General features: G+C 39.1%; 1 protein-coding gene across 2 annotated transcripts in view; it reads right to left on the reverse strand.

Annotated features, from left to right (window-relative positions):
* Window positions 1-1,666: 1,666 nt before the first annotated feature.
* Window positions 1,667-25,403, reverse strand: part of Skd (mediator complex subunit skuld) — a 29,249-nt gene continuing 5,512 nt past the window's right edge. Inside the window, exons 2-17 of one of the 2 annotated variants that reach the window (XM_072909015.1) lie at window positions 16,361-16,709; window positions 13,255-13,423; window positions 12,651-12,796; window positions 12,057-12,495; window positions 10,780-10,929; window positions 8,841-9,411; window positions 8,429-8,635; window positions 6,410-8,275; window positions 5,865-6,204; window positions 5,463-5,776; window positions 4,918-5,109; window positions 4,434-4,745; window positions 3,859-4,197; window positions 3,126-3,407; window positions 2,182-2,453; window positions 1,667-2,074 (exon numbers count right to left, since the gene is read on the reverse strand). In XM_072909015.1, coding sequence (XP_072765116.1) covers window positions 1,942-2,074; window positions 2,182-2,453; window positions 3,126-3,407; window positions 3,859-4,197; window positions 4,434-4,745; window positions 4,918-5,109; window positions 5,463-5,776; window positions 5,865-6,204; window positions 6,410-8,275; window positions 8,429-8,635; window positions 8,841-9,411; window positions 10,780-10,929; window positions 12,057-12,495; window positions 12,651-12,796; window positions 13,255-13,423; window positions 16,361-16,709 — 6,081 coding nt within the window. In that variant the 3' untranslated portion in view covers window positions 1,667-1,941. The remainder of the gene's footprint in view (window positions 2,075-2,181; window positions 2,454-3,125; window positions 3,408-3,858; window positions 4,198-4,433; window positions 4,746-4,917; window positions 5,110-5,462; window positions 5,777-5,864; window positions 6,205-6,409; window positions 8,276-8,428; window positions 8,636-8,840; window positions 9,412-10,779; window positions 10,930-12,056; window positions 12,496-12,650; window positions 12,797-13,254; window positions 13,424-16,360; window positions 16,710-25,403) is intronic. The other variant, XM_072909016.1, reaches the window with a different exon arrangement.

The following is a 25,403-nucleotide window of genomic DNA, read 5'->3' on the forward strand; positions in this document are numbered from 1 at the left end:
TATATGTCATTGAAGATGGTCATTTTTAGTTTGTTTCTTCTCTTGAATGAAATACTTTTATATTCCTTATAATGATATTGCAAATATATAGATGTAGCATCATTAAACATACATTATATATATACATAAGCGAGAGTTCGGAAAACTTAATGATATAGAATATATAAATAATCATCACATGTCACATGTCCGGCATGTGAAAAATTTACAGTCGATTTGATTTCCAGTGTAATCATGCACGACATTTTTTTCGCTTATGCAGGAGCAAAAAATGTTTCGTGTTGTAAATTTCTATTGTGCTTGCAACGTACGTAATTTTTTCGGGCGCTGCAAATTCAAAAAAATCACGTATATAATTATATATATACACATAAAACTGTATTTCGTAATATTAATATAATAATGGTAATATATATAATAATTTTAATAATAATAATAATCCCAATAATGACGTACTACCCAGTAATAAATACTATAGATACAGAGTGAGTGTGGGTGTGTGAGTAAATTAATGAATTAATTAGGAGTTAAGGGTTCTATGTACAAGTCATATTTGTACTATGCGACTGACGCAATTGGCCACCGTGGCTCCACTCAGACGCGCCCCACATTTCTCTCTCTCTCTCTCTCTCTCTCTCTCTTTTCGTGTCTTTTTTTTCTTGTTTTCATTCAAAGTTAAACTGGAGGAAAAAACAATCGCTGCATAATTGGCTCGTTCTTTCTTTCTCACTTTCTCGCGCACTCTCTTTCTCTCTCTCTCACTCTCGCCTTATTTCCTTTCACTCTCAATTATCTAATCTCGGCGATGTCTCACTTCATAAATTATTTAAAAACAATATTTTACACTATAATGTATGTATAATATATAGAGGTCACCTAATCCGAATAAAATTTGTCAAACAGCATCGAAAAATTGCGCTAACGGGTCCAGGAAACATGATAACAGCGACCCAGTACCGCGCAAGCATAATATAATATTATAATCGTCATACTTATCTCACATCGGGGGCTTATACGAGGCATCGTATTTATTTATAAAAAAGAAGTCCGCCTTTCTTTTTCCTTTTTTTTTTTTTTTTATATCATCTATATAAAATTAAAAAACAACGTAATATCATTTATATTACTTCATCGTCTCATTAATAATAAAAGCTTTGTACAAAATTTAATTTACAATTAAAAACTTTTGGTTACGTAATTTTTCTAGAGATTCTGATTTGTAATTCAACTATCTATCGATAGAGAGGCAATCGAAATAATTTTCTTATTATGCACTCTCTTAACTTCTTTCTTTCTCTCTCTCTCTCTCTCTCTCTCTCTCTCTCTCTCTCTTTCTCTCCCTCTCTTTCATACTTTTCTCTCGTTCTATCTTTCTTTCTCATGCATTCCCATTTTCTCTTCTATCTTATCTTTCTTCCTTTCTCACAATATCTCTCATCACTTGCATTCTCATTTCTCTGTAATACATTCGTTTCTACCATTCAAGTTCCATTTTGCTTTCATTGGCAATAATCGTACTGAATGCGCATTTCTTTTATGAAATACGAGATACGATCGTAAACACAAAGTACAATCTATTTCGCCTGTTATATAATAGAAAAATGGTAAAGAGTCGCGCGCGCGCGCGCGCCGTATTTCGTTCCCATCGGGTTTTGAATTTTTCAACCGTTGCATTCATCGTGTAATCTTGTGTGTATGTGTGTATGTTGTGTTAATTATATTCCGAGTAAAAAAGGTTCTCGGTTCTCTTTACATATGGTCGAGAAGGATCGTACTCTGTACCTAGACACAATCTCTTTCTCTCTAAATACCTAACTAACGTATAGGTATAGGTAAAAGGGCATAGGAAATCAGTTGCTCTCGTAAAGCCCCGAGTGACGGTATAATAAGGAGTGCGTGAGAGAGGTGCACATACTGCACTACAACGGGAGAGGGTGTGGGTCAGACGAGAGCTGCCGTCGCATGGTAGAGATGCATGAGCGCCTGCACGTGCACTGGTAAGCAGGACAGTCGGTCCTTGGTGTTCGCATCCAACGCGAGCCACGACAGTGCGTTATATCCTTCCAACACGTATCTGTCAATCATGGTCAATTGCTCGATAGTAACAATTCGGCGCAAACTTTTCTAACAACATGGAATACGAAATGAAATATAATTGTCAATATAATCCTGAATACAAACCTAAGCACGTCGGTGGTGTATTGGGAGTCCAACGGATGAGCAGTGGGTGCGTTTTGTTGCTGAAGTAAATCGTCGCTGTTCTGTTGTATCGCGGGACTGTGCAGATGTAACGCGTTTTTCAGAAATACCGGACAGACGTTTTCAAGATGAGGACAAGCTGACCAGAACCATGGTGGCATTCGTCCCGTCGGCGCAGTCGATACCAAATAGCCAAGAGCGAGAGGTTGTTGCAAAAGTGTGCCAACTTCTTCCGTTTGTTCAGCTATCGCTATCTACAGATGAGCAAAGTTTGCACATAATTTTCACATCGACATAGCAATAACAGACTTAATTGGAAGAAAAATAAATCTTTGACATATTGGGTTTTACATATATAATTATTACTATAATAAATTTCTAAAAAAAAATTATTCATTCTGCATATTTTTAAAATTTTTATTTAGATACGAAGATATGGAAGAAATTATGAGTATTAACAAATAAAAGTGCAATAATTAATATTTTAATACATTAAAATTGTTCAAATATATTTAAAACATGAAATAAATTATTATTAATTTAAACTGCGAAGATTAATAAAATAATACTCTTAAAAAGAGATTCATACACTAATTGATATTAAATTTATTCATATTATTTGTAGATACTATAAGAAAGAGAATTAAAATATGGAAAATTTAAGATTTGAAAAAATTTGAAATATTTTTATTCTGCAACTGTACCATTGCATAAAAATGATTAAATGAAAGAACTGAAAATCTAGAATAGAAAAATTATTAATAAATTTATAATAAATTGTTCAGTTCATATGCATCCAAAATCAAATTGAATTTTGATATTATTTGGAACAGATGATAATTCTTAGACAGTAGAAATAAACAGTTATATGTTTTTAACACTGTCATTTATATTACAAAGACTTTTTCTCTTATTGTTAGACTTACTCTTGGCGTATTACTGCATGGAAAGGGGCTGCCAGGACCATCATGATTGCCTAAGCCTGATCCTCCGCCGTCCCCTCCGTGCGGTGATCCTTCGGGACGATGCGGACTTCCGCTCGGGCTTTGTCCACCGCCTGCACCCGGTTCAGGCCATACATTGAATATATCGTTAAAATCTCCCATCCCTTCCATACCCTCTGGCATATCATCGTTTAGAGCGGAAAACAATTCGTCATCTCCTAATTCGGGTACGTTATGTTGCTCTTGAAATGCTGTCTGCGATGACTGAAACAATAAAAAAAATAATGTTTAAATAGACAAATCAAATATATTAAGATATCCTTCATTATAAAAAAATATTTTCTTCCAACTATGAATTTTTTAATAAATTCTGTGACCAATTTTTCTTTTAATTAGTAAAAACGTCATCGTGAAAATTTTCCATTTTTAACATTAAATTTCTTTTTGTAATTAAGTTTTAAATTACAATTCTATCTAAAGTTTGTTAGAAATTAATTGATAGATTGATAGATAATTGATAGATTGATTTTATCATCTATTTAGTCTTCGAAAACTTGGTCTTCAAAAAGTCCATCCATTTCAATCGCTTTGATATTTTTATTGAAAAAAATATAAATTTAATAATGTTTAAAGACTTTGCAGTTGAAAAAAAAAAAAATTTAACAAGAACATTTTATAGTAAACTGTGTGGACATGTATAATTAAACTTTTTTACCTGGGTGGTAGCGGATGTAGGAAAAACAAGTATATGAGTACACGTGACATCTTGTGGTGTGGATAATTGGCAGTTTACAGACGCCTGACTGAATCTCTCATCGGGAGTGAATTGATCAGCCATCAATCTGAGAGTGGAGTCCGGTTCGAGCGAAACTAAGCATGCGCTGAGTACGCAAGGTGCCGCTGAAGGATAAAGGAGACTACATTGTCCGCATATCTCTTTCAAATGCTTCGAGGCTTTCAAAAGTGCTTTTCTAGAAAGTAACCAACTCCATCCTTTTAATTCGCCATGTCCAATGCGTCCTACTCGACCCACAACCAATCTCCATGGTTGCACCTGAGATAAGGAAAATATATATATAATTAATACCAAAGAAGCAATATTTATGAAATAAATATTAAAAGAAAATATATTTTTTAACAAGTGCAAAAATATGTCGATGAGAGGCAAAATTACAGTTTTATAAAGCACTGAGAATACCTTTGCATCTATATATTTGGAATAATAAGAATAAAAGTAGATAGATACTTGGGTATCATTAGCTTTAATTGTATTATGAATTTTTTACTTACGCCCTGGGACATTACGCTTAATATAAAGTCCATAAGTTTTTGGAGGCCGATACGCCTAGCTGAAGCTCGCTTTCTTCTTTTCCTATTGGGTATGTCAATGTTAATGGTAGCGGTTTCGAAAATTTCACCCCTGTCGTCGGTTGCAGCTGCTAGCAGCCAAGACTGATCTTCGCTCAAACAATAGCTGAGATAGAGTACCGCGCACTCCTCGGGCCTCGCCATGCCGAATGATTCGGGAGCTTCGCTCTTTGCCCGCAACGGTGCCAACACGAAGGCCGGTGCGTAGAGCCGGTAAGGTGCCTTGTTCCGTTCCTGATGTATAGTTACAAGAATATTACTAAATGAGTGAAAACGATTTATATATCGCGGATCTTTAATTCTACACAATATCATTAATGCAGCGCATCAATAGAATGCAGATTATCCTCAAGCTAGTCCATTTATTATTTATTATCATAACAAGTAATCGAACAATGAAGCTTACGTCTTTGCTCTTGAGAAAGAGATCTGCAGCAGCGGCAGTGCCAAAACCAGTGAGACTTTTTACTGTAGAATTATGGTTCAACAATCGACGTCCTTGCAGGAAGACATTTAACGCCAAGGCTCGCATTTCGTCTTGAATCTTTCGCCTTTCGCGAGCTCGTCCTAATTCCATTATGCTTTCCAAGGATATTATCTGAAAAGCAAATTGATTGTAGTTATATAAATAAATTTATGATGCACAATTTTGAAAATACTTGACCAGAAAATGATAAATTTTTGTTTATACTTTATACTAGAAAAGACTCACTTTCTTTAAGTCAATTAAATTATTAAACTTAATATAAATTATCGAAACCTTCAAATAAAAAAATTTTCAATTGCATTCTTAAAATGTTATATAAATTTGCATTTTTAAAATATAATTTACGCACAAAATCTTGATTTTTTTCTAATTCCAGTCATCTTAAAGTCTCACAACTTGTACCACAATGAATAAGTCACTGATTCCTCATCATTAAGATTCTGCATTTGATTATAGGTTATTACCTGGACATGAATATTTGATTTCATATTCTCAGGCATGCTGTTGATCGCGGATGAGTAAGCTCTGAGTAGAGCTAAAATGGCGAGTCGCCGTCGATCGGGATCTTCGGTGCCGCCTAAGGAGAATGGTTCCACAAAGTAGACAACAATGGCCGGAGGCTCAATCTCCTCCTCGTCTGGGCCTGTGGTCGTAGTAATCGGCGTGGTGGTGCTTGTAGTTTGCGAAGTCGGTGTCGTATTACCGGTTACAGTAGTAGTGGTCTGATTTGTCGTTGTGCTCGTTGAGGAGGGAGTCTCGCTTCGCGGATTCTCCCCTTCTACAAGAGATAACAAGATTTTGATCGATCTGGTACATAATATCGCTAAACTTAGCTCGTCAAAGTATAATCTAACGATGAAACGTACCGACAGATTCAGGTTTGGTCGTTGTTAATACATCAGGTGTAGCTGGCATAGTATCGGGAACGGGAATAGTAGATTGTTGTTGCTGTTTGTTGGGCGATTGTGAATCACCAGGATCTAACAAACTACGATCTTGTATAACCTGCGTCAGATACGGGGCTAATCGATGATTACACACTTGAGCATACAGCCTCAATAATTCGCCTAGATGATTCTCTCCCAAAAACTTGAACCACTCATCCATTGATTGTTTTCCGACTTTCTGTGTGGTTGATTTGCCAACGCGTAGAATTCCGTCGCGCAGCTGTTTCGAAATTGGCGTGTGTCTTCCTAATCGGCAAATCTGTGATGAATAAAAAAAAAAACCTTTGAGTTCCCTTATTACAAACGAGATTATTAAAAGATTGAATGAAAATATTTAAAGCAGACAAAAGTAAATACAACGCGGATGTTCATCAAGATTTATTTGTCACATTGTCGAGTATTAAATCAAGATTATTAAATCGACATTACAAGATTAATATACTTGCACACACACACACACTTACCTCATATGTACAGGACAGTTCTCGGAAGAACGACTTGACCCTATTGACAATACAATCGCTGTCGGGTGCGACGACCACATAAGCGACATCTCTGGGTCCGGCAAACGGCTCCAACGACAACTTTTCCCAGAAGCAGATTGCGTACGGTGACAATGATAGCCAATCACGATCGTATCCGACGACTAGAGCGGGTATAGGTTGCGGTTCGCAGCGGTCATCAGTGCCGCGCCCAGCTAAACGATGAAACTGTCGCCACGTGAGCGGTCCAGCGACGGTGTAGGGTGCCTCCCACATACGAGTCGTACATTTCTTCTGCACCGCGTCCTGCAGCAGTGGCTGTAGCGACCTCATCATCCGTACAATATCGCCGCTGCACTGGGGACCGCGCGCTCTGAGGAATACCCATCGGTGCACACCATTTACGCGGATGACCCTCTCGTTGTGCGTGCCATCGAGCTTGCCTTGATCGAGCGCCGCAACACAAACTTCATTACCATCGTTGAATTCTAAAGTGTTGACTGTCGGTGTCAGTGTTGGGTAGCTCTTTGTGGTGGCGCATATCCTAGCCGCTCGATATAGACTGCTGGCCGAACTTTGAACAATCAGGCATTGCTCGCGTAATAATTCGAGAACATTGGGCGATATTACGTCGAGGCCATCCGGAGTTGTTTTCGCGCCAGGACACGCGACCACGGCGAGTGAGCCCTTCTTTTTCTCCGCCGGGTCTTCGGCTACGCCTGTGATCTCCATTTCATCTTCGTAGAACAAACCTGCTCGGTGAGCGAGTCGACGATTTACCACGGCGCTGAAACCGCAACTACATCTAATCGGATCGTCATCCTGGAAAAGCGCAGAGCCCGCCCACGAATTGTTAAGATAAACGCCCGCGTCGGCGCCCTTGATATTGCCCACTACCTTGGGTCCGGCATTGCAAACACATAGGCTGCAACTATCGAAATTGTGATCGCGGAAGATGTTGAGTGCCGTGTCGCCTAAGAGAATATTCACTATAAGGGAATTGGATTCAGGTGCGCGAGTAGGTCCCGGTGTATCTGCCTCGATGCTGTTGAGATTTTTATTAAGATATGAGGAAGTAGTGGAGGTAGCCGGGCTTGGTTGGTCGTATGGTGGTGGCGGCGGCCTACCGGGAAGGGTGGCCGAGCGGTAGGGTGGCGCTGGACTTGAAGGACAAGGCTGCTGCTGCTGCTGCTGCTGCTGCTGCTGCTGCTGCTGCTGCTGTTGTTGTTGTTGTTGTTGCTGCTGCTGTTGTGCTTGCTGCTGCTGCTGCTGCTGTTGTTGTGCTTGCTGCTGCTGTTGTTGTTGTTGTGCTTGCTGCTGCTGTTGTTGTTGCTGTTGCTGCTGTACGGATCCGGGTCTAGTTGGTGGAAGAGATTTGTCCGCCTGGTTAGTGGAAGCAGGATTGCACTGCCAGGAAGGTCTGTACACGCAGTGCGATGGCAGTGTGATGGATGGCAGAGATTGGCTAGGCAGATTCGTGAGGGGTGCGTACTTGGAAGAACCGACCATCTTACAGATAGTTGCCGGTTTGAACACGTATGACCAATCATCGATCGGCTCCTCCTGTGGAGAGCCCATATTAGGATAAATGTCGGGCAAGTGTCTAAGTGGACGCGTGGGCATTAGAAGTTCAGTCTGGTCTATAAGGGGGTCGCTCAGTTGGCAAGGCGAGGCGACCGGATTATGCTCTAAAGAAGGTGGAGTAGGAAACATCTTGGAAAGCTCTTCCGGTCGTAGAACTGTAACTCCTCGATTGTTGTTCTTGTTACCGTCTATTCTCGTTTCTTCGTGCAATCCACCGGATTTATTCGAGCCCGGCGGTGTTTGTATTTGTAGCTGATTCAAATTCTGTAAATATCAAATGCACTTTATCTTTACCATTTGCTATATCTTTCACGTGTACTGTCATTATACAGCTAACTCTTCATTTTTGTTTGTCATTATAGTACAAAATTACATTGATTTAATTATTTACAATAGTACAAGTAGATGCAAAGTTACCGTTTCATCGCTGGAAGTATCGGCGTCGGAATTATCAAATATTTGATCTAAATCTTTGTAAGATGGCTGGAGACCTTCGCTAGTAAAGAGAGATCCTGGTTTAGATGGATCATCTCTCTGTCGTCTAAGACCATCGACATTTGTGCCATTTTCTTCACCCGTTGCATCAAATTCGTATGGGTCAGCTCTTCTATTGATACATTCAGCCTGATATTGCAAAAAAAAAAAAAAAAAAAAAAAAAAAAAAGAAAAAATTATTAATACAATGTTAATATAAAGTTTGTTAATATCTTACATAACATTTTACAAAACATAGTAAAGGGAATTAGCGTAAAGAAAACTACCTTTATGTTTAATATATTTAAATACGCCTGGTTTGCTATAATTTTGTCTTCTATATAATATCACTTACAACCGCAACAGGTTCTTGTTTAATTTCCAGCTTAGGTACTTGAGACTGGAGTGTTTGAGAATTCATCGGTGGGTATAGAATGTTGCTCCGATTGGTCGGGGGGCAGATGGTGTTTGTGGCCTTGAAACGCTTCACGGGATGATTCAGCCATGCCTCCTGAAGCGAATAGTCGTAGAGCCAGGATAAAGGTTGCTCGTCGTCTAAGAGAGCGCCTTCGTATTCCCTGGACGCCAAAATCGGTCGTTTCAGTATCGGCCCGGGAACCGATGGACTGTGCACCTGGTTGTTGCACGCGGAAGAAATAGACTTGGGCCCTTGCGATGGAGTCAGAGGTGGGGCAGTGTTTGTGTGACTGGGTGGCGGTTGCGGACTGAGAGTTGGCATCGTGGGTTCCGCGGGCGGAACCGACGCCGGCTCAGAATGCGGAGTCAAAAGAGGCGACGGTGCCGGGGAACCTGGCGAACCGACCGACGGTACCGGTAAACAATCTCCTCCCGTTGGTGGTCCACGCGAGTACGAAGGAGGACCGCCCGGTGGTGTACTAGGTGCTTCCGTTCTACTTAGTACCGACCTATTCGATTTTCAAACAGATTGAATACGTATGAATATGTTTCATGGTTCTAATCTTATAATCGTAAAAATGAAATTAGTACTTGTGTCGTATGAATGAAAGAAAGTACTAAAAGCGGCATGTAATAAGCACAGATAATAAGGAAGACCAAAATGACATGTTAGACAGTATTTCTCTCCCCCAGAGAAAGAGAGAGAACTAAAATTATTCAAAATATTTCAAGTTTGTTTTAAATGTATGTATAAAGTTATGTTTATGATATACATCTTTTATATCAGTCTTCCCTGTATTATCATTGCTTTAAAGTGATAGATTACTTCAAGTTATTTCTTAAATTAGTTGTTAAAGATTTCTACTAATTTTTCTTTAATATCATATTAGAATCAATGATTTTATAGTATATAATATAATAATAAGTCGTTTAACAAGAAGTATATTCTGCACCTGTTGAAGTTTAAGATGTGCATGAGTATAGAAGCTTGTTACAAAGATACATGTTACAGATGGATAAAAAATAAAAACGTAAAGTGAATAAATGCTAGAAATATTCTAGGCATAATAGTCACATGCAAAGCAAACCCAATTTACTATGTATATTATATATATATATATATATAATATAAGCAAAATAAATAATCAAATAGAAAAGAAATGTATGTTGGAATGCACTACCAAACATATATAAAGCTTAAATACCAACTGCTACTGAATCATGCGCATGAAAACACTTAGGTTGATAAATCACATGTGAAAATTCGTTAACATGTGATAGTTTTAGCTTTTTAGAGAGAGTACACAAATAATAAATTTATATAAATAATTTGTTAAGAAAATATGTTTTTGTTTAAATTTGCTATACATTTTTTAATTGGTACGTCAAATATATATCTGTATTTATTAAATATATATATCGCATTAGAGTATACGTAAAAAATTGATAGTCTTTTACCGTAGAATTTATAAGATATGAATATAATATTATGAGATCCCATTTACCCAGTGAAAAAGTTTTAAATACTTGATAAGACGAGATTTGCGAGTTTTATCATCTCAGTGTGAAAATATTAGTCTGCCATTCGCCCTTCTTAACGCACGATATAATTGTTGTTAAGACGCATGCTTTAAACCGTTGCAGAACAGTGATTGATGAAGTCTGATTAATGCGTTATATCGTGCATCGGGTCAAGTTATTTGGTTGGACGAATTTATATGGTAGAACTGTCGAAAGCGGTGAATCTGTGTGTGAAGTTATGGGGATCATTATGATCATGTAAAACTGGCGTTATTGCAGTGACTAACTTAAGAGAAGAAATGACGATGATTTTTTCTTTTTCTGTTTGTATCTCGGGACCCACAGAGATTACCCACCTGGGGGCATTAGCAGGGACAGAGGGACAAACGTCCCACTGAGTGGTAGAGCGTCGGTGAAACGGTACGACCCTCCGTCCACCTTTATCTACCCTCTCCCTCTGAACCTGAGAGGAAGCCAGACTCTTCCAACCCCCGGGGGTCGTATACCTGCAACCGATGTATTTAACATCTCGTTTCTTTTTACGAACGCATCTTCTCTATCATTTGACTTTATAGAGTCCTGAAGCAATAATTATCAATTTCTTAAAGTAGTAATATATAAGAGAGACTATTCTAAAATGACATTTCAGAATACAACGAAAAAAGATTTCTCCAAACAAATATTTAGTAAAAGCTTCATAGGTAAGTTAAGAGACAATTATGACTTGTACTAATTTCTATTGTGCTTATTATTTAAAGTTGTATAATTGATGATTTTTGAACATTAATAATCAAATAATAACAATCATAAGTTGAAATGTCAAGAGAAAATTGTTAACAAGAATTATATTTTTATAGTCTAGCATTTTAAATTAATCTCTCCCCTGATTGGAACATGTTGAAAAATATGTACGCAATAATTGGAAATTGTAATTTTTCCATTTAAATACTTCAGAGCTTGATTGAAATCATATCTCAATAACTTTTGATCCTAAATAATACATTTTTTTAATAGAAGCTCAAATGCAACGTATGATAGTATCGTAACGTTTTTTTTATCCTGTTATTATGTGACAAATAATTATTTGTGTTTGAGCTTTTGCTCCAAAATTATAAATGAGAAATTTAACAGGCTCATGTGTGTGCGTGTATATATAGCTTTATATAATAATAAATGCATTAACAAGCTGATCACTAAGAATAATTGCATTTGAGTCATCTTCAAAGACTAAATTTCCATGCACACATTACAACAGCCATCACACACCACTATCTGATCTATAATGATTTGGATATTCTACATTTTTATACTCTGTGCTATAACATGCAAACAGAAACTAATATAATAGCAAATATTACTATTTTACTCAACTAACACAAATATATATGTAGCAAAAATTGAATGTTTACTATTGTGTTCGATATAAAATCACCATAAAAAAATCACAATTAGCTTTAGATTATATTGCGACTGTATCTAAATAATTAAAACACAATCTTTAATTATGTTATTAACGTGTAAATAGTAAACAATTAATTTTTACAATGTATATAATCTAAATCTAAGGAATAAGAATCTAAAGACAGTGTCTTTCGCACGATGCAATGTAATCGAAATTAGAAACGTGGCTTACTTCGAACATGAACAGGTACAGGAAGACTTTTGCGTCGGTTCCACAAACGTCCAGGTTTCAAGTTCCGTGGAAGATTCTGTTTTGGAAGCGGACACTGGCGAACTCAAAGTACATTCTGCCCACACGCGTTCCGGCAATTCGGTAGCTGCGCTCAGTTCTTGTTGCGTTAAGAGGGGTCGTTCGCAAGCGACAGGACTGCTCGGCGGTGAAAGAGGAGTTTCGGGTGGCGTATCATCCATATCCGTAACCAGGACATAACAAGAAGGATAACGCATGCGCACGCCACCGACGAGGACCTCCACGAGGGGCGGAAGCCCGGTCTCCGGATTGCTGCCGGTACTGATCGGATAGAAGTGTTTCCATTCTTCAAGAAGTTGACTATCCATACGGCTCACTTGACCCGTCAATGTGCCCGCCAATCCGTAAGGGGCTAGAATCACTGTGAAACAAAGGAAGAAACGTTAATACACGCCGATGACGAATTAACAATTTAATTATGCCAACCTTTTCCTCTCTCTCTCTCTCTTTATATATATATATATATATATATATATATATATATATATATATATATATACAGCAAACGACACTTACCTTTAACACCGGATTGAGAAGTTTGGGTACGTTGTAGACATGTTTTTGTAAGATGTCGCACCGCAGGATGCTGCCTAACGTCCACACTTGCGCATACTGTACTTTCTCCATGGACAAAGAATGCAAACGAGAACGACAGGTGGCTGCTGCAAAAGTAATCAACACATATGAAGATTTCAAAATTTTTTTGTACTTGACATATATGCATCTCAAGCGATAAAGCAATAGTCAGGACCTACGTGTTTTATCTAGATATTCGTGTGACTGTAAATATCAGAATATTTCTTTACATATTTTTCTAGCAATGATTTTAATATTATATATTTAATCCTTTGCGTGTTAAACATTTCTAGAACTATATAAGACACAATTCTGAGTTATGATGACGCATGAATATCTAGATAGCATACATATGCCCGAGTATATATCTAGTTAATTTTTCATGTAATTAGAGGTATATAAGAATATAAAGTATATATAAAGTGTAAACTTTTCTGCTTATACAAGAGAATATATATATTTCCGAAATAAGAAATAAAATACTATTATTTCTTAATGTTTGTCGCGATGCTATAAAGATTATGTTATTGTTAAGTAAACGTACCTGCTGCAACGGTGTTTCTCGTAGCCATTATAAGGTTGCACAAACCACTTTCCTAAACGAACGAAGTCACGGGATAGCAAACACCGTTCGATCAAGTTATGCAGAGCCTTGAAAAGAAGTGACCGGCATTCGTACGACAATCCGCTTTCCCAAGAACCCTGTTCACTTTCTGTAAACGACAATAAAATGGTAAAATTGTAAAAAAAAAAAGAGGATTTAGTTATAGCGTTGCTCTTTGTACCATGTACAACGAACAATGTAAAGGAACTAGAGTATTCTAATGTACGCTTCGTACGGACGATCGATTTCTAAAAATACGCAGAAATAATGGTTACACGTTGTTGCTGCTGCTCTAATTAAGCGGGAAAAAACGAGATATTTCTTTTCAAACATATATTTCCGCGCTGCATATTTAATTATCACATAGAGGCGTGATAAAGCAAATCAAATCCGGTTCGGTTAATATATGTATATTCGTCCAACGACTGTGGCACGCGCGCGCATCCAAATAATGGCGAAATTTAACGTGAAAGTAATGCGCGATTCGCGTATAAAATCACAGCGACCGGTGAGCGTTTCGCGGAAGGCAGAGGAAAACAAGTTGACCGAGAAAACTGAAAAGTTCTAGAATCTCGAGCCTCGCTCGGGCTAGCTTTCCCCTGATTTTATTCTCACGCAAACGCTTCGAAATACGCGGTTTGTGCCTGCTAACAGCACGTTTCGTTATATATCGTTCCACTAAAAATCTACACGTTGCAAAAGATTTATTTCTCTCTCTTTCTCTCTCGGAAGACATATCTTTCCCAAATTATATAGAAATAATTCAATGTACGCGAAATTGTTTAATGTGAGCAAGTTCAACACTTAAAAAAATGATCTTGCAACTTGAAAAAAAATTTTCTACAAAAAATTAACTAAAACAGGTAAATGATTAGCAAATATTGTGATACTGCATATATTTTCTACTTAATCAATTTAAATGACAGAGACAGAATTTATATCTGTACCATTAGTGTGTAATTTAGACAGAAAATTTTTCTGTAACGCTTATCTTTAAAGATAATAACATTTGTGATTAATTTTTAGCAATGGAATCTAAATTTTCTAGCGGTCTATTGCTAGAACATCGCTGCTATAAATTCTACATGTGACAAACAATATTCTAACAGATACAAAAAAATAGCAATAAATTTTAATTGAGACATCTAGAAATCTATCTATATTAGTAAAATATTTTTTTTTTAATGAAGGATCCTAATACGATTTTTTTCCATGGTCTTTTACAATCACGCGCAGTAACCGCGTATCGTACAGTGTTGAGAATCACTGGGTAGGAAAGAACACGTGTACTGTCGATCGATATGACCGGAGCCTGAGGGAGTTGCATCTCTCATGGACCACTAGCCGCGGTGGTCTCGTTGCACAACCTGCGTCTCCCAAAATCCGAAAATTTATCGAGAAACATCCTTATCACGTGTAAATATATTATTCTTAAAAACAAAAACGTCAATGTTTTCCCACCAAGAGAGAGAGAGAGAGAGAGATTATCGCTTCTCGTGTAATTTTCTGCTATCTATTCTAATATGAATTATTATCGGACAAGACGACGCGGTTACATTTTTCTCATCGATTTTATAGTCTCTCTCTTTCTTTCTCTCGATAGGATTATAAATTGATAATATTCTCCCCTCGCGAAAAAAAAAAAAAAAAAAAAAAAAAAAAATCGTTATCCGATAAGAGCGGAGAAACAGCTTATTTGAAACCTGCACGAGGCCATCGCGAACGATCGGCTCTGATTCCACGACAACGAGCCGTCGACCCCACCGACTCGACTATACGTTTTTAATCTTAACGGTTCGGCCGGTTAGTCGTCGTTTCGCAATTGGTGCACTCCGGCGCAGCGCGCGGCGCGATGCACACAACACGGTGGATCTATACGTTGCGCGCTGCAACGAGTTGCAGACAAGTGCATGGTTCAGCGACCCCGTGTCGAGAAACGCCGCCGGGGCCTCTGGTCCGGCGCGGCTCGAACGTCGGTCCGTTGCACGGCGTTGCACCGCTGCAACGCAACCTTTTCGAGCAAAAGCACGGTGGGAAGAGGTCATCGTCGATTAGGACACCAGGGTACTCGAGTGATAAAAACCGGAGCGCAGCCACAGCGTATGAAAAAAAAAAAAAAAAAAAAAAAAGTTTAAGCAAATAATTCTTGATTCTCTCAAATTTTTCATATCAGAATGACATATATACTTTTACCGCGCGAAAAGAAATTTAATAATATTTAATTAATATGTTAAAAATAAATTCAAACAAACATTTACAAAGGAAGAAATAACTCCCCAGTTGCAGAGTGATAATTTTATGTATGATTCACGAAGTAGCGCGTTTATATGCACCGGTGATTATCGCAGTAATCTAAGAACTAACTACGCGAGTTTCACTTTTAATCGTATTCTTTTTTTTTTCCGCAGGTTTGATACCGTTGTTCTCGATATGGAAAACGATATTTCGTACATGCTATGTGTGTACACATGTATATAATGCCCGTCAAGAGCGCGTTTGCAAATCCGCTAATGCAATGTAGTCCCTTCGTGTCTCTTACGTGTCGAAACTTCCTCTTGGAAAGTACGTAATAAAAGTTAGCTTAGTCACGGTTTCCTTGCTGGCGTTAGGTAAAGCACCGTACACACAACGGCGTATAAACACCACGTAATTGCTACTTCCAAGTCCTACGATATACCGTATATCGTGCGTCTTAATTATCATGAATTTAGACTATCAAGAGTTTACCTTCCTTACTAACAAAGCAACGATCCTTTTCATATATTTTCAATCGATTATCGATTCTATTCCTAAAATCTGCTGCTTTAATACAAGGTAACTTATTTATCCTAAAAATGATAAGAATAATATCTGATAATTGGACTAGATTAAATAAAATATTATAAATAAGAAAATACATAAAATAAAATAAAATAAATTAAAAATAAATAAATAAATAAATTACTGTACGTGTAATTTAGCGAGGTAGTCTTAAGCTATCCCTGGACTCGACTTCCGGAGACGAACTTCTCGGTGAGGCGTTTCCGGATAAGGATATCATACTCACCGCAAGCGATGAGCTCTGGCGACACCAGGCCGGAGAGATCGGGTTCCTCGCCGTACCAGAAGATCCAGAGCTCCTTAGCGGCGGTGAGAGAGAGCGGCGGGGGCGCGGGCGAGGGCGCGATGCCCAGGTCGAAGATGCCAGCCCCGGGCGCCGAAGCGGCGGCGTTGGCAGCGGCCGCCGGGCCAGCCGTGGCCGGCGTCGCGGCCACTCGTCGCCACACGCACAGAATGTCACCAGCTAAACATCGAGAGAAACTCGACAGCACTGGATCCTCGAGAGGGGTGCCACCGAATCCACCTGCTACTTCGCCCCACACGAGTTTCCTCCATTTGATACCGCAGAGGGATGTCTGAAAGATAACGGTTGACATTAGTCATTTCATTTCTAAAAATCTGATGGTCAACATATTGAAATGGAACCATATACATACACGTATACATTTATTAATAATATATTTATTCATAGCAATGATATATATATATCAATAATATATCAGTATAGAGTCACTATTCTTGGAAAATATTTCCTGGTTTGAAAACCAAGAAGTTTTTTCATCAAACTCTGTTACGATCCAACTCTTCGTCACCCTACACATAATTTGCTCAAATCTAGTCGATCTAACGGCTACTTTACCGATTATTATATTACCTCTTTGTCAGTGATATTTATCATATTTTTTGTTTTGCGCTAAGGAGTCTCAAAAAACGAGTTCGGAACGTCCTTTATTTATATTTAATTTCTCTAATTGTATCAATATCTTACATATCATATTTGTTTTTTAATAATTGAACATTTGAATTGTCCCGTAGCAGTTATATGCGATATATTGGCCCTCTACAGCCTACCTCTTATGTTGTTATTATTAAGAATAAAGAGAGTCGTTTTTACTTATTTATTTATTGAATAATATATTATATATAATAATAATATATATTGATGGAATAATTTAAAAAAGGAATGGGCAGTATATCAAATTGTTGATATTGTTTGTAGGGATAATTTTAATGTGAGCTGCTGATTTAAAAATCACATTTTCTAGATTTCTCGTAGTCAGTCTTAAGTAGATTTACTTCGAGAAAATTTCAACAGAAATGTGAACGTAAACGAACAAAGGACAACATTGACCGTGACCAGTTGGTAGCTTTAGAATGCCAACGAAGATGTTAAATCGCATGATAATAAATTATCCTTTGAAGGTGGCAAAACGTGTATTACCTAGTAAAATATACGTATATAGCGTACTCGTGCGGCTCTTGGTCGTCGAGAAAGCAACATCGGATCGGTCCTTGACCTTACGGCAGTGTTTCTATTTGTCACGCGATGTGACAAGCCGTTAATTTATTCACACATAAATTATCACATATATATATATATAGTAGTATCGCAATGGTTTCAGCAAATAATTAGGCATGCGCAGAGACTAATTGCTCGATTGATTAATCCATTTCAAACTGTTTGACCTAAGATACTTCCGACCATCTGTCCACATATTTTTCAATCCTATATTAAAAGCGAGCTGACCTTATAAAATATTCAGTATCCCGTTGACATTAAATCACTCGGCTTTAATCGATACACTATAGTAAAAATAGAAACGTTCTATCAAAACGCAGAATATCTTGACAGATTATACATTCTAAATAAAATTCTTTCGGGATAACGTGTGACCGCTTCAACAACTTTCTCCCCGACATAGATTTATATTTCGAGATGACCATTCACTTTTCTTTCTACGTATTAGTTGTTGAAGTTTTCTTTCGAAAATCAATTTTTTCCCCCTCGCGTGCGTTCATCGGTATTTTCACTTCTAGTTTATACCTCGAAGAGAGACCAAATAAATGTTTGCACATGCAAAGTTACCAATATATGAAATAATTATCATTCCAGAATCACGCATTCGTTCATTCTCTTTACTTTAACGATTTAACGTTAGAAAAAAGAAAGCCCTCGTTTACTTTCTCTATTAATTATTAGTAATGTAATGAAAAATACAGCTGTCGGCAACATCGAGATGTTTTATTCCTATTAAAAATAACACGCGTGCTTGATCGATCGCAACAAATATAAGGTCAAAGCCGTGATCTCGATTCGCTCGTATATTTATCGCATTGCATTGACGGAAAATCGCCTTATCTCCGTTGACATGAGAGAGGGAGGGAGGAGAGAGAGAGAGAGAGAGAGAGACCGAGGGGGAGTCCATTCACCCCGATTTGGTATCTTCATCGTACCTGATTCGCGCGCTTTCCACCGTTGTCCCTCGAGATTAGGTCTCGTCGCGCGGTCAACGGCGAATCATCGACGCGCGTCCACAGAGTCGATCGTACGCACGCGTGCGCGACGCATTTCGCGCCTCGTTCCGAGATGCGCGCGCGTAAACTCCGATTGATGACAAAAGCGACGACAAACGTTTCATAAACACCTCACGCTTATCGACAAATGTCCGCGAAAGAGAGAAAGAGAGAGAGAGAGAGAGAGAGCAGCGTAACAAATTTGTACGCGCCGCTCTCTCTTTCTCGTTCGTATAAAAATTTTGACAATTAAAGCGCGGTAAATTTTCGCGATCGCGCGGCGACTCTTCGAGAATTACTTCTCGTCATAATTTTCGTATACATGTAATAATCTATACAACGATAGAAAAATTTACAAAGGGAGTCTTTATGCTTTTACGGTAGCCATTCATTCATATATGTACGTTGTGGAAAATGATGGTGGATATCGTGCGACGCCATTGCCGATGCACTCCGAGGGCTCGCGGACCACTTTGAAGAGAGACGTGAGCGCGCGCACGCGCGCACTTCGTCGCGGAGTGGGCGCGCGCCGGCGGTCCAATGGGTGCCAGGCGTCTTCTTACGTCAGAGAACCAGCTGACATAATCAGAACGATTCAAATGTGTACAGCCATCGGACAGGCAGGTAATAAGATCTCGGCATCGTCGGGGATCGTAATGCGAGCGTTAACGTCGAAAAAATTACCAGAAGCCACAGATTTGAATAAAATAAGATGTGCGTAAAGAGCATCTTGACGCGATACTTTTTTTACAAGAGATAAAACAGCTATTTTTACAATCTACTTTAAAATGCTCTGTCTGAACTTGTTTCGATGAAGGACTCTTACAGTCTTTTTGCAATATTAGTATAATCTCAGAAAGAGAGAGAGAGAGAGAGAAAGAGAGAGAACATTTTTTTAGAGAAAAAAAATGATGATAGTTTGATAAAGCGATTATTTTATAATGAAATAAAGAGGACGTCAGTCAGCGCTTTCTGCATTGACCCGGTCATATATTTTCGCTATAGTAGCGGATGTGTTAAGTTTCGTCGAAACGTGGCGACCGATCGATAGGAATTTCCTCCGAAAATCGGGGGCATCGCCTTTGGAGACGATTGCGCCTGTCAGTGACTGGGCCAGGGTAGCTCCGTCAAAAGATTTTTCGCGTTATTTTCTCTCGAACGAGACACCAATAATATGCATACATACAAGGATCAGGTAGCGTCAGAGCATCCAACTTCGTGTGTCGAGATTCAGATTTTTTATTACAAGCCAAAAATTATCAATACCGTGTCGTTTATCGATGTAAAGCGAGGAGACGAGAATCTCAGACGATTAGGCGGTTAGCACTCGCGGTGAGAGGAGAGCATCTCTTTCTCGAGAGTGCGTGGTACGTGGCGGCCGAGCCTCGTGGAGGCGTAACGATCGGTCGATACGCTCCGCGCCTTCCGCGGAGAGGACGAGCACGGCATATCGCACATCGTCGGAAGGTAGGGACGTCGCCCGCGTAGTGGCGCCTGTTACACACCGATGCGGTGTATATACATGTGTGTGCCACCACGGTACGGTGGCGAGACAAAATATTCGCGCACCGACCGCTCCGACAGGAAAGAGAGAGACAGAGAGACAGAGACAGAGAGAGAGAGAGAGAATACCGAAGGCGCCCGCCGTAACGCTACGGGGCTGTCAAGCCCGCTGATCAATACAAGCACAAGGCGACGTGCAAGGCCGCCCGCGTGGGCTCGCGCGTTCGACTCGACTCGGGGAACCCCCATATCCCCTCGAACCATCCGTCCACGCGCGCCACTGTACCCCTCTCTCTCTCTCTCTCGCTCCTATACCTGTGAACAGCCTCCTCCTCCTCCTCTCTCGATTCTCCTGTGCTCTCTTCTCCACCTCCCTATACCTTTTTCTCGCGCGTCCACGGGAAGATCCAAGCCGATGGTCAACATATCGCGCGAGACATGTTCGCATTCTAGACTCTGTGTTGTGATAATTTACTAGTTCAGGGGATTCGTTTCGATGGTCACATACGATAAGCATGCGAACAATTCGGAATCTGTAAAACAATCTCTCCGTACAAAATAAATTATAATATTGTTATTTTCTAAAAAAAAAGTTATATTATTATATTATGTCTATATAAAAAAAAAAAAAAAAAATGAATCAATTATCAATGCGAAAGATAATAGTCTCTAAATGTTGCAAAGATGATCGTGTATAATTTATGCGCATAACGTGGTAATTTATTGCGCGGTACCACACACAAACCGCAATTCCGGCCGAGCGGAAAATTAACAGGTATCATTATCAGAAATGATAAAGCACAGAAAGCAAAGAAAAACGTAGGCGCGCGCGGTGCACGACGTATACAACGGGGGAGACGAGCAGGGTTGGAGTCTCGCGATTAAAATATCTCTCAATATGACATATCATCGATGTGGGGTATCCCGCATTCTATTTTTATTGCGCTGCAACGTATTTACGGTACTCGGAGAGCATTCCTCTGCCTGCTATAGGTTCCCATTTCTGTTACTGCCCTCCTTACGCCCGCCGCCGTTAAAGCCGCACGAACATTACGTCGCGTGCGTGTGCGTGTGCGTGTGCGTGTGCGTGCGCGTAACGAGGCAGAATTCTCCTCGCGAGCGAGCGAGCCGCTCGCTCGAAAGTAGATTCACGGATTCTCGCTACACAACCGCCTTAGCGAGCCTGCCTGCCTGCCACGGTAGATTCCTGCACAACTTGACGTTCTGTTTTCTATACAGGGTGTCTCGCGCGACAACATTGTATGCCTCTCGTCTAGAAAGTCTTTGAATTCTTTCGGCTCGATTTTCCCCTCGACAAAAACTTTACCTGATAGAAATCCTCCTCGTCAGACATTGACCTCGAGTATTCTTCTCGAGTTCAATTTCTATTCTGCGATACCAAGTATATTGAGACGTTTCAATACCAGCGATAATATATAAGAACGCTGCGTGAAAACGCGTTACTTGCGTGCAAAGTGTGATCTAACTTCTTCTGATGACGAGCGAGTTTCTTCGGGGCAAAGGATATATTCACGTGTCGAAGATTTATATAACGTAACTAACTTGTTTAATTCTTCCGCAAAAAAAGCTTCTCGGAGAGGAAATCAGCTGATACTGCAGCCCAGGGACAGAAATGCTTTAAAAATCATTGGCAAACAACAAGCGTCGAGTTCTTGCTTTCAAGTTACTCCAAAAGATTAGGTAAACTGTATTGAGTTGTCGAGAGATGACGTTAACGAGCGAGATGCAATGACATTTCCAAGTATGATGACGTGATTATTGGGCACAGTGAAGCGTAAAGATTACTCGACGATACAAACGAACCGGTCGCTAACTAATAGAAATAACATCGAACTAGTAAAGTTCAGAATGGACGGGGAGAGGTTAAATAGCCGATCATCTGTTGGGAGGAGAAGCACAGAGAGAAAGCAGATCGTCGATGCTGTAACAATGGATCTTGGTTATAGTCGCGACTATTTGGCACGCGTCTGATGCGATATTTGGGGATTTTTTAATTTTTATTTCGGTGTAAATTTTGTATAAGTACTAATCTATTCCAGTAGCCGGGTTTTAAAATTGGAAAAAAATAATTATAAACTTAAAATCTCTGTCTCTTTTTTGTATTAAAAAAATGTGAATAAAATATAAGATAGAATTCTATAAAATTATTTTTATTTATATCACGTTTATTTGCATTTATACGAGCGTAAAAAAAGGTTTGGGGGAAAAAACTTTTTTTTTTTTTTTTCAAGGTATCATATATTCAATATAGAGCTGCATATTCGTACACGTGGTCATTGTAAATTTTCATTCTATATCAGTAAATTGATTACGACTAACTCAAAATTCACTCCGTTTATCCTGTAAAACCGCAAGGTATTCGCCACAAGAGGCTACATTATGCACCATGCGTCATTAGTAATGTCAGCTTTTATTCCATACTGTTCTTTCATGTACAAGCACCGCTACGAAAGATGCTTGAATGCCTCACCTTGAAGATCAAGCTACTAACCGCAGCTTTCTTTTCGAAGAGGAGATCGCATATCCTTCGTCGGGACTTTAAAAAACTATACGCAAAATTTCTTTCGCTACGAAAGAAATGAGATATTTATAATTTACGACGAGAAACGTGGGCGAAATATGTATAATACATTCGAATGTAATAGTCGTAATGCAATAGTCTTGCTCAGATTTCGCTATTTCGCGATACATAACAGCAATCCGATATTTGTGTTTAATATTCAAAGTGTGTGTGTATATATATCGAGTATTATTAATATTTAGTATATCAATTATATCAAAATGTAACTTGGAAACGCTATATCCACGCAATATTCGCGCAAAACGCATGTATATGCATGTGACTACGTAACGAATACGTCGATAATGCATATGCATTCATAAGTGCTAACAGACTTGTTTACAAACTGTTTACGAAATCAGTATCGTAAAACTGATAAAACAATGCAACGAGCGATTTACACGGTGCTGAAAAATTATACAGTTTACGGAATATTTCTACGAACAAATTTTCTCAATAAAAAAAAATATATATATATATATATATATATATTAATTAATGTCATCAACTATTGTAGACCTTGAAAAAATGAATAAAACAGAAACAATATACTAAACTACTGATGGATTTTGAAAAGAATCGTGCTTAGTGAAGGACACCCTGTATACCGTTCGTTTCCTAATCGGTCACGATATCCTCGCGCGCGTTCTATTTTTACGCCGCAGGGATTTCGAAGGAAGGAGCAAGGATGCAGCACCGAAGAGGAGACGAAAAAGTTTCGAACCTGAGATGAGCAGCGCTAAAACCAACCGACTCTCGGGGACCGTTGTCTCAGCGGGGGGAATCGGCCAGGGGAGGGCGCAGAAGAGGGCTTCCCCGCGCGCGTCGCGTGGTCCTCCCCTCTATCTCCCCCCTTCTCCCCCCTATCTCTCTCCTCCCCCGCGCGAGCCCTCAAATCGCGGCTTAGATAGTTTAAAATTCGCCTCGACAATCGCCTTTGTGCCCCGAGAGCTGCGCACCTCGGTCGATTCCACCGGCCCCGCCGGTATATTTTCCTCGGAAACCGTACGCATAGTAACGGAATCGCCGCCTTTCATCTGCCGCCTCTTTCTCGGATTCGTCTCTCTCTCTCACTCACTCACTCACTCACTCACTCTCTCTATCTTTCTTTCTTTCGAATTCACACAGACTCGCAGTCGCTCGATTTTTCTCACCGCTATAAGATTTCCGTTCCTCTTTCCTCTCATTATTTATCTTTAGGACAATTAATTATTATCAACGATAAAATGTGACCTGAATTCGTATCGATCTACAATGAGCGAACGAATGAACGATTGGGATGTCAATAATTTTTGTACAATACGAGAGAGACTGTGGACAGATATGAAAATAATATTGTTACATGTGACACAGCGGAATTCGCGATAACGACAAGACTCGGTTCGATTTGAGCGATTAATTCATTGACGTTTCAATAACCAGATACAATGATCGGGCAACAATCGACGCGAGTCAGCGTGCGATATAAAGAGCTTTCTTAAAATACATCCCAAGTGTGTATTGGAAATGAGAAGATGATGGAGCATTTCTAAATACGGTAATGTCAATACGGCAAGTCACTTGTGAATATAAAAGCAACATATCCGGACATCCGATATAAGTCAAATTAATGGGTGCGATTGATGGCGAATTTTTAAACTTACAATTAGAAAAGTGACAAATTATCAATTTTTCAATTTCGGGGTGAAAAAATATGCAGCGAATAAAAGTTATCCAAATATTTCTTGCAATTGTCATAATTATAATCAAATTAAATATTTTCCCTTCTTCGTGTTGTGTCAGACATCTTTTTGGAATTGTATACTTTTCGCGAGAATCCAGTTGTCATCGATAAATAAAAACAGTAAATAATTTAGTGACAAAAGTACGAAGAAAACGACACACGTAAAGGCAAAGCGAAACTCAACTCGAGGTTTCGAGGCTCTTCTATAGTTGTAACTCGCGTCCTCGCAAGAGTCGGTGCAAGGCTTTCACCTAGACTGGGCGGGGGACTCCCCCCGATCCGCGGCTTCCCCTACTGTCTCTCTTTCTTTCTTTCTCTTTCTCTTTCTCTTTCTCTCTCTCTCTCTCTCTCTCCTGCCGGAGAGCACCAGTTTCAGCATAATCTAGCCGACTGACTTGGTCGGTGCCGCGAGGAGACGCCGCGTGCCTGACGTACCTACGCCTGGCGAACGCGGGGAGTCATTGGAACGCTACGACGTGGCTGCGTAAAGTTGCCCAGCGGTTCCCAAACCGGCGCGAAAAACACGACACGGAATATATAGGGTGATCCTTTATTCACGAAACAGGAAGCGAGTAATACGTAAAAAAGAAAAATAAAAAAGTGTGTAAAGAAAAATTTTTCTATACGACAAATTGCTGTTGAGCAACTCTCGGATTTGAACATTAATAATAATTTTTTTTTTTTCTATTATCAGCTTACATAACTTTCAATGATATATTGTGTAATTTTTTCACTTATCCATAACCTTCGCGGATAAAAGTACAATTTTTTAAGTAAAATTTGAAATAATAAATATATATGTTAATTGTTAATAATGTCATTGCTTTTCTATGATTGATTTATCTAATAAATAACTTAAAAAAATTTTATGGAAACATACTTGATAGCTCAAATTTTGTGCGTGTGTATGTGTGATCTATAGATTATGAAATTAATTTTAATGATTAT

The sequence above is a fragment of the Anoplolepis gracilipes genome, chromosome 17 (assembly GCF_047496725.1).
Source record: "Anoplolepis gracilipes chromosome 17, ASM4749672v1, whole genome shotgun sequence".
Classification (NCBI taxonomy): Eukaryota; Metazoa; Arthropoda; class Insecta; order Hymenoptera; family Formicidae; genus Anoplolepis; species Anoplolepis gracilipes.